Here is a 10,211-nt window from a genome sequence, read left to right as displayed (position 1 = left end):
TATAGAGATCTTGACATCTCGATAAGTATAATGACTAAATGAGATCTCTAATGCTCTAGTGAATTTGACTTATAGGGGTCTCTGAGTTCTCGAATGAAATTTTGGCTTGTCGAGATCTCTCAGCATCATGTCTTCACTTTCACTTGTCGACAACTTAGAGTTCTCTAGTGAATTTTGACTTATTGATATCTCTGAGTTCTCTAGTGAACTTTGACTTATCGATAACTCAGAGTTCTCTAATGAATGTAGACTTGTTGATAACTCTGAGTTTTCTAGTGAAGAAATGACTTGTCGATATCTCCAACCTTCATGTCTTCTTGACTTGTCGATACCTCTCTGAGTTCTCTAGTAGCTTTCCTGACTTCTCGATAAGTCATTTGGAGTTCTCGAATGACTTCTCTATAACACTAAATCTGTGATTTTAGAGATCTTGACTTAGAGTATATTTAACCAAACAGATATATTTAACTCCAAGTTTCTTCAAAATTCTTTGAGGCATGATCACCTTGATCTTCTTCCAGATAGAATCCTTAGGCTTGATACTGTTTCAGGAAAAAGACTCCAGTCTGCTCCTTTGCATTTTTACAAACATTAAGTGTTACAAGTACAAAATACAAATTTAGATAACAATACAACTTACTTAGGGTTGACAAATTGTCTTAGTCTTGTTAAGGTACAGGCATGTTTTATACAACACTTTGTCTCGACCAAACGAAGCGATCTCATTTCAGAATCATAAGAGAAGAAGTACATACCACTACAAGAAAACTCTACTTCAGAGAACACCGAAAGGGTAAAAAATTGATCTTATCTCAGAATCAGTTGATCCATACTCATTTTATCTAGCCTGCCACGAAGAACCTACCAGCCAACGAATTACCAAAAATAAAGTAGTTCCTCTTTTATAGCCATAGCTATAGTACAGATACAAGGTCATCATAAACACGAACAATTTCAGAACGAGAAATGGTGAAGTATATTAATCCATAGCATATTCCTCTGCAATAGACATAGTACTTGTATTTGTTGGTGAGACTAACTGAAATGCATTATGTGAAGGAGAAGGTGAGCAACGCAGCGAGTGCTGGTCAGGAGCATGTTGACATCACCAAAGCCCATCTTCAAGAAAAGGTTATTTTATTTATTTAATAGACATACATATGTACATATCCGTAAAATTGTTATCAACCAGAGGGTTTATATTTGTATAGAGTGCAGGCAGAGAAAACAACAACAAGAACAAAAGAGGAAAAACAGATAGCTCGTGAGAAAAGAAAGGCTAAAGAAGCTGAAGTTAAGATGAATCTGCACGAAGCTAAATCTGAACACGCGGCTGATAAGCTCCATTGGAGTCACCACCTGCCTGCCCAAACCCACCACAACCAACCACTTGGAACTGGGCGAGAGAGAGAGGGGGAAATTTACAAATTGGGGCTTGATTCATGAGCTTGCATATGGCTTGATTCGATCTTATACATTCTTGTAGAGCTCAAACATACTTGACAAATTCGAAAAAGTACTCAGAAATTAGGCTCAATTAAAAAACCAAAATTAAAAAACAAATCTGAAAAATACTTAAAAATTAAACTCAATTAGGCTCGATTCTTTGACTCGATTGCAGCTCGGAAGAGACTCATTTTGTGTAAGCCCTAATTAAACTCAATTGCTCGATTCGTTTTGTAGAGGGATAAAGGGGGTAAAACAGAGATGAGATAGGAAAAAGAAAAAAGAGAGATGAGATGAGTGAGTCTGTGGGTTGATAGTTGTGTGTCGGTGAAACAAAGAATAAAGAAAGGGGGAAAGGGGGGAAGGGAGAGAGATGAGAGAGATGTCGGGTGAGAGGAGAGTAAAAAGGGGGAAAATAAAGGGGGGAATATTTGGGAAAAGGGGGAATTATTGGGCTAACTACAAAAGAGGGAAATTTTTCCCAGCTTCTGTTTTTTAATTTTTTTAAAAATTTTAACATAGACAACGGTTAATTAAGAACTGATGCGAATAACAGACTTTAACAACGGTTCTTAAACGACTGATGTGAAAGTTAGTATTTAACATCGGTTAAAACACAACCGATGCGAAATATAAGTTTATATTTTCTGAAAAAATACTCTTAGACAACGGTTTTTCAAAACTCCGATGTAAAACCATGTCTTTAACATCGGTTTGAAAAAATAACCGATATAAAACTTGTTTTTTACATCGGTTATTTTTTCCACTGATATTAAAAGAGTGATGTTTATTGACTATTTTCCAGTAGTGACTTCTCAACCCACATTCTAGCATTGCTTCAATAATTTCTTATATTATGGTGGCTGAATTACAAGGTAAGGGCTCCAATCCCCACTCTTATGTTTTTTTTTCTTGGAAATATTGGGCTTCAATAATTTCTTATATTATGGTGGCTAAATTATAAGTTAAGGGCTCCAATCCCCACTCTTATATTTTTTTTCCTGGAAGTACTAGGATTAAACAGAATATATATATATATATATATAATTCATACACTTCCACTTCTAATATTATTTCTATAACATATCAATCGTTATATATATATATAATTCATAAACTTCCACTTCTAACATTATTCCTATAATATACCAATCGTCCTTACTTACCTAAAGGGGGCGGTGCCCGTGAATTTGCTGTAAACCACGATTTCCAGTGACTTGCTAAAATTAATCTCAACCAGATAGCGCATGTTCTTGTGAAATTAACATCACCATTTATGCATGTTCATCATACATAAACGTAAAAGATAATAATTCAATACAGAAATCACATTGTACATCTACAAATGAGTCAGCCTTAATATACTAGTCACAAGTGGTGTAGCCCTATAAAACCAATCTCTAAGCATTCTCGGTTTCATATCTTTTTCCTGTAAAACAAGATATTAAGCACATATCTTTGAAACCATTTTCAACTACAAAATGGCATTAGTGAAGCTTGCTAGTATACTATTGAATCTTCTTCTGGTTTTCCATGCTTTGAGGAACTCTTCTGCACATGTTGGTCTGGGTAAAAACATTGAAGCTTTCTTTATTCTTATATTAAGATACTAACACACTTAGTCACTGTATTATGTATGATGATTCACATATAAATATCAATATTTGGATATTGCTTGTTTAAGATAAATATACTTCAAAGGCTCCATATGCAGGACGCCAGCATCAGGTGGTGAACCATCAGATTTAACTTAATTGTGCGTAATAAATAATTCAGTGTTGCCCCCAATAAAGTTTAATAACTATTTTAATCTTAAATTTTTCAACAGGACCGAAACATAAATTCAAAGGCAGCTGAACATTTTGGCGAAAGATTATGGCCGCCCCCAAGGACGAAGGCACTCTAGTAGTTTCTGATAGATTGATCTCTTCATTATTACCAGAGTGGATGTGATTTGTAGTGGTGAAACTAGCCTCTGATATGTTATACAAACACTATATCATGGCAATGATTAAAAGAGTTAGGCAAATGAGGATGTCGCCACTTAGTACATTATAAAAACGAAAGATATATAATAGTACACAGACCCAATACTCCCCTAAATAAGAGGCGAAGAAACTCTAGAAACAGATCTCAAAGAGGGAAAAGAGAACAAACAGACAACCACTGAGTAGGCCTACAAACCGTTCTCACTTTCCTGTTGCACGACTATCCTAAAAGTAGCATACATACTCCAGGTCCCCCATACGAGGCATCATAATTTCTTTACTTAACACTCACTATAAGAATAATGTCAATAGACATCACACATTAGACATCGGTTAACTTTGCCACTGATGTTAAAAAAAGTATTGACATCACCCCGTGTTTTTATGATGTCTTTGTTCTTTGTAGACATCGGTTATAATTAAACCGATGTCTAAAATTCACCAAAAAAAAATAAATTCGCGCCCACCTTTTCTTTCTCCCGTTAGTGAAATTTTCATTCAGTTTTTAGTTCTACATTCCCCCCAATCTCAAAATTCTTCCCCCTTAACCAAATTTTGGTTCCCCCCAAATCAATCTTCAGACACAACAAATTCAAACCTCTCTCTCTCTCAACTCTCTCTCTCGATCGAACCTCTCTCCCCTCACAATCTCTCTGAACTCCGGCCATCATCTCACCATCACAATCTCTCTCTCTCTCTCTTTCTCTCTTTCTCTCTCTCTCTCTCTCGAACTAGAAGCTCTCTCTCTCTGAACCTCTCTCCGCTCTCAATCTCTCCGTTAAGCCTATTTCAATTAACCTATTTAATTCGGTAAGTGTTGTATCTACTTGAATCGAACTGGTCTTCTCTGCATGAACACCAGTTTTAAAAGTTGAGAATTTTTGAATTCAAAACCCTAATTTTGTAAATTAGGGTTTTATCTAATTCGAAACCCTTATTTTTTTTATTAATTTAGTGTCTAAACTTGTTGCTTATACTTTTCTTCTTGTTGTATACATGACCTAATCTGAGAAAAAGATTTAAAACTTTAGGTAATTTGGGTGTTTTTGGTTGTTCATTTGTATTTTTGTTTGTTTTTTTAATTTTTGTAAATTATGTAAAGTTAACGATCCTTTCATGTCTACTGATTACATGGTATTCAATTCTTTCTTGTGATAATGAGCATGTTGGTAGCTAATTCCAGTATATATATATTTTTTTAAAATAACTAATAGTTTACTAGTATTTTTTTTATATCAGTGGTATATAGCTAATTATGTCAAGGGGAACTGTGTTGGATATCTAATTGTATGAATTTCCCTGTATGTTTTTGTTAACAAATTGTTGTCACTAATTTGTACATGTTCAGCATTTAATTATAGTTGCTTATTGGATTCAGGAAGGTCACAAGGTATGCTTGAACGTCTATGACTTGAGTCAAGGAATGGCAAGGCAGTTGTCAATGACTTTTTTCGGTAAAGTTATAGAAGGCATTTGGTAAGTTCCTGATTGTTTCATTTGTCTTCTCTTTGCATGTTCTTTGCCTGTGTAAGCTAAGATTCTATTTTCATGAAAATTTAGCTTTTTATCTTTATGTTATGCATTTAGTTCTGGCATTTTAGTATCTTAACTATTTTAGTATCTCGAATCGGTGCACTCCACTCGGTATGATAAAAACACCCATGTCCTTTGTTACTAGACTTCTGGTGCTTACAATCTGTGATACCTTTGAACAAGCATTTATCCAAGTACTACAAGTTTGATTTTTTCCAGGTTGTTTTTGCTGGATTCTCTGCTGAATCTGTTGCCCAAAGAATAAGTGATTGTAAACCAAAGGTACTGATAACTTGCAATGCTGTCATGCGAGGGTCTAAGCTGATACGTCTCAAACAGATTGTTGACGCTGCACTCACGGAATTATCGAAGAACGGGTTCTCTTTAGGTATGTTTTCTTTTGTTAAAGAAAGACCGAGTACATGAAATAGTGTAACCTGTTCGAGTCACAATATGAAATATGTGACCACTGATTGATTTGCTGATATGATTCATTCTAGTTAGGGACTTGTTGATCTAAGCATTGCTACTCTGTTAATAACAGTCTTGGAGTTTACAAGGTCCATCAAGATACCAAGGTTTTATTTGTGTTTGTGAACTCAGAACCAATTCGGGACGATCAAATGGAGAATGCTGTCAAATTTCTTTTACATCTAAAAATTAAGGGATTTCCTGTCTTGTACAGACGTTCCTCTCTGAGAAGAAGGGCCTTACAAAGGAGGAGATAGATGAAGGCCTATATTCTTCTTCTTCATTTACACACCTTATAGAGTCCATTTTTAAATATATCTCTCAGTTTTTATCATCAACAGTTCAGATAAGTAATTTTACTATTCTTAATCATGAAAACATCTTGTTTCCGATGGCAGGATCAAACCCCACCAGTTTCAACTGGTCAACCAGCAGGAGGTAACTTATTTAATTCAAATCCAGGCTTCCTTTTTAGTAATGTTGGAAAAATTCTTAGGGGATGGGTAATAGTCTTGTTAATTGAGTTTTAGCCATAATGTATATTAATGTATACGGGAATCTGAAGTCATCAATTTTGCAAAAGATCAAGCTTTGCAACCCGCAGCAGATACTCCTATTAGCACTGTTTCTAATGCAGGGACCTTGGCGCAATATCGATTTGGATGGAAACAAGCTCTTCTTGATGTGGGTTTACTAGCTATTTCAGGTGCTGGGACCACTTTGGTTTTTATGGTACTTGGGTAACCCAAGTTGGGTTGGAGCAGTATCCTGTTTTTTTGGGTGAAAATGCACAATACATATCGCGTAAATGAAATCAATAGAATCACTTCTTGTGCTAGTCTCTAGTTTTGTGTTTCCAGTTGTGCTCTAGATCAGTTTGGTAATAAATCAATTATGTCTGCTGCAAGCTTTTCGGCTCCGGTGGCTGGATCCTCCTATGTTGGCTTAAAACCTAGCCCGCCAAAGTTGTTTCAGATGAAGGATTCGGTTGCGTGGAACAGGAAGACTGTTTCGAATGGATCTAAAACTCACTGTATGAAGGTACTTTGATCGGAACTTGTATTTTTGTTTTTAATTTTTTTAAGCTGCTTATATTACCACCTTTTGTACTACTTATAGTTGGCTCTCGTTTGTGTGTAAACAGACTTGGAATCCGATTGATAACAAGAAGTTTGAGACTCTCTCCTACCTTCCACCTCTCACCGATGATTCAATCGCTAGGGAAATTGATTACATGATGAAAAAAGGATGGATTCCATGCCTTGAATTTGATGCAGTAAGATAGATACTTCATAATTTCTTTATTAGTATGATTAATACATATCCTACTGGAAATGTTCTACAGTTTTTGTTCAGCTAGATAGTTCTTAATTGCTTTTATCTACAATTGCATCAATTTTAAGTGTTAAAGAGATATGACAATTAGTTGTTGCAGAAAGTGTGACTTCTGGTAATTGAATTGTATTGTGAGCTCCCTTTGTTTGGCAAAGATAACATCTGGAATACAACCATTAATTCTTAAAAAAATTTGCTATTTGCATCCACTCTTTATCATAATTTAAATTATGTTGTAAACTTTCAGTTTAGCAGGTGTCTTGTTTCTTGATAGTTGATAGTGATAGAACTGGACTCCAATGTTAGAAACTGCATAATTTTTATATAGAAAATATTCAATGTATGTCCGATGTTATCAAATTTTCTATAAATGCATTCCAAATTGTGGCACTGATAAATAATTTTGTTCAATCTTGAAATTGCCATCTCTGGAGATGAACTTTCTGTTTCTTTTATCTCTTGCATGCACAAAATCATTATATAAATCAATGGCTTGAAGCAATACTCTGTGGTTTGAAGTTTTTTGTTAAGTAGGGGTTGAAATACTGATCTCTTGTTCCGAACATTTTTGTCTACAGCTGGGGTATGTTTATCGCAAGAACAACAGAATTCCTAACAGCCAGAAATCATTGTTCTAAATCTACTCCAGTTATAAACAGGTGGTTGACTAGGTCATCAATTTTGATGACAAGTTCCACCTCACCTTTTAACTTGAGAGGCGATTATGTTGTGCTCTTTTTAATAATCTGTGTTATTTCAACCCAGGAATTCATAGTCTGCAGTTAATAATCATATTTGACCTTGTAGTTCACCTGCTGGTCCTGAAACTCAAATAGTATAAACGATAATCTTGTTGATCAAAACAATAATGAGAGCCTGCACTTGTTAAGAAACTTATGCTACCTAGGTAAATAATTGTCTAAACGTTGGAATAATATTAATTTTTTATGTCTGAATGTTGTTGTTTGACTTGGTTTGGAAGTGCAGCAAAGTTTCTTGAGTTGTTTTAGGACATGTTATTGATGATTTCTCTCACTTCTTCCTCTAATGCTTCTGAAAATGCACTCCGACACAAGTAAATAGAAACTCATAAGTAATCAACACTTAGTAACAAATAAGTTGACCCAGTATGCACAACTTGAAATACGTCTAAATTGACTGTTAAATTCTTTTACATATGTCTTTTTGGATGGTTAATGCAGCACCCATGTGGTTGATTTGATCGTGCACATGGCATCTGTCCAGTAAGTGGAGGATCGTATTTGCTTGCTTGGGATAAAGCGGCTTTCTCATCTTGTCCTCTGCAGTTGTTGAGATATCTAAATAATGGGAACTTATATGGGCCCTTGCTGTCTTGTGTAGAGAGGATTTATGTCTCAGATTTTGAAGAGTGTTCAAAACGGGATATTGAAAAAACTATCTTACAATTTTCATTAGACTGAATGTCTTCAGTTGGTTTCTGGAGAATGTAATAGTTTAGATTTCAGATCATATGTTTTACTATTTTGGTTGACGTTCTCAGACAACAATTACACAATTAGTGATGTAAAACTTTACACAATTTGGTCTATAAATTTCTTACACATCACTTTCAATTAAGAAAAGTTGATGTCAAAAAAGATAATGTACATCACTTTAAGGTAAAAAACTGATGTCAAAGAAATCCAAGTTCAAGTTTAAATGAAATATAGAAATCACTTTGTTTAAGATTAAACTGATGTCAAGTAACATTATAAACATCACTTTTAACCAAACAAAACTGATGTCAAAAAAATACAATGTACATCAGTTTCAGACAAACAACTGATGTTAAAGACTAACATGTTCAAGTCTAAATGATACATAGAGATCACTTCATTCTAGAAAACACTGATGTCTATACGCTAAATTAGACATCACCTTTCATTAAAGAAAGAGATGTTTGATATGTCATTTTACATCACCTCTGTCAAAATTATCGATGTTTTTGTGACAAAAAACATAGCTCAATATATGTTTAATATGTTTTAATAGGTGTAATTTAGTTATTAAATAATTTTGTTATAACATTTTTTGTAAAAAATCATCACATAGACATCAGTATATTTCACTAAAATCGATGTTTTTGTGACAAAAAACATAGCTCATGATATGTTTAACATGTTTAATTAGGTGTAATTTAGTTATTAAATAATTTACTTATAGCATTTTATGTAAATAATCAACACATAGACATCTGTTTTTTAACTAAAATCGATGTCTAATCGAGTATAGACATCGGGTATTCACCGATGTTTAGAATAGACATCACCGACATCAACATCGGTTGGGAAACAGCATAGACATCGGTCAAAAAGCGATGTCTATGGACTTTTTTCTTATAGTGACCTGGGCCAAAAACATCCGAGTAATTGTGCTGGAACCACTCTCCTCTAATTTGAGACTGCCATCTAACACAAAATCGGCATTCAGGCTGCTAGCCCAAGCCAAAACCTCATTATTAAATATCGGATCTTTCACTCTGTGCCAAAAAACACTACAGGACTCGTTTGAACATGATGTACTTTTCACTTCCAGGTTATCCCTAAACCAATATTTTAACTTAAAATTTTATCATAATAACATGATAGTTGGCAACTTGCTACGTCATGCATAGTGTCATATTAGAATCTCCCTGCCATTTTACGATAGGGACCCCTTTGCCCCCTTGGATCATGGGATTTCAACCCTGTTATTGGGAATAGGAATGAGATTCTAAAGAAAGCAACACGATAATTTTGTCACTGAAATCAACATTCCACTGGAAAATGATGTTATGCTCAAGGCGGATCTCCTCGTCCTATTTACATGACTGCAGGCTGCTTGCTACTCAATCTGCCAAGGAGAAAGCTAGATCCATGAATTCACCAAGACTAATGCCTATGAGCTTCGATTCAATTTCAGAAACAGTTTTTCATTACAAGCACAAGCTATCCCCTACATTTTCTATTAATTGTGAGAGCTATAATAAGAAGCAAGCTCTCTAATTCTAGCATCAATTGAAAGTGTTGTACATTGCTATTTGCTTGCTGGTTCACAACTCTATTTTTTGTTTTATTGACATTTTTGTTATTCTATTCATAATTTTAAATTTGCAACTTGCTAAAAAAAATTGTTTTTTGAGTCTCGGTCTAACAAATGTCCATCATCCTTACTTATATCAAGCTGGTGCCCGTGAATTTTCTGCAAAGGACGTTTTCCAAAACCTTGCTAAAATAAGGGGGGAAAGAAAGCAACTTGTGTATATAGAAGGCCTTTAAATAAATCAGCTCAGCTATAAAAGATAGAAGCAACTTGGTAATAAAACAACAGTTTTTTTGTGGTGTGCCCATGGACACAAAAATACCAATCAAAACACTCCAAACTTTATAAGTTTTAGTGCTTAGCATGTGTCCGTGGGCACACACTAGACAAACCTGT

The 10,211-nt window shown here is 34.7% G+C and overlaps 1 protein-coding gene across 1 annotated transcript; it reads left to right on the top strand.

Annotated features, from left to right (window-relative positions):
• Positions 1 to 1,044: 1,044 nt before the first annotated feature.
• Positions 1,045 to 1,446, top strand: LOC141702007 (late embryogenesis abundant protein 18-like). Its single transcript, XM_074505722.1, has 2 exons — positions 1,045 to 1,131; positions 1,219 to 1,446. Exons 1-2 carry the CDS (start codon positions 1,045 to 1,047, stop codon positions 1,444 to 1,446), a joined length of 315 nt encoding a protein of 104 aa, XP_074361823.1.
• The last annotated feature ends 8,765 nt before the right edge of the window (positions 1,447 to 10,211 follow it).

This window comes from Apium graveolens, unplaced genomic scaffold, assembly GCF_009905375.1.
Source record: "Apium graveolens cultivar Ventura unplaced genomic scaffold, ASM990537v1 ctg4518, whole genome shotgun sequence".
NCBI lineage: Eukaryota > Viridiplantae > Streptophyta > Magnoliopsida > Apiales > Apiaceae > Apium > Apium graveolens.
Note: the sequence above shows the minus strand (reverse complement) of the source record. Positions and strands in the feature narration are given on the sequence as shown.

Excerpts from the sequence above, each read along its gene's own strand:
- LOC141702007 (XM_074505722.1), top strand. The coding sequence starts at position 1,045 with ATGCATTATGTGAAGGAGAAGGTGAGCAACGCAGCGAGTGCTGGTCAG. Across the intron at positions 1,132-1,218 it reads AAGCCCATCTTCAAGAAAAG|GCAGAGAAAACAACAACAAG; the intron begins GTTATTTTATTT and ends TATAGAGTGCAG.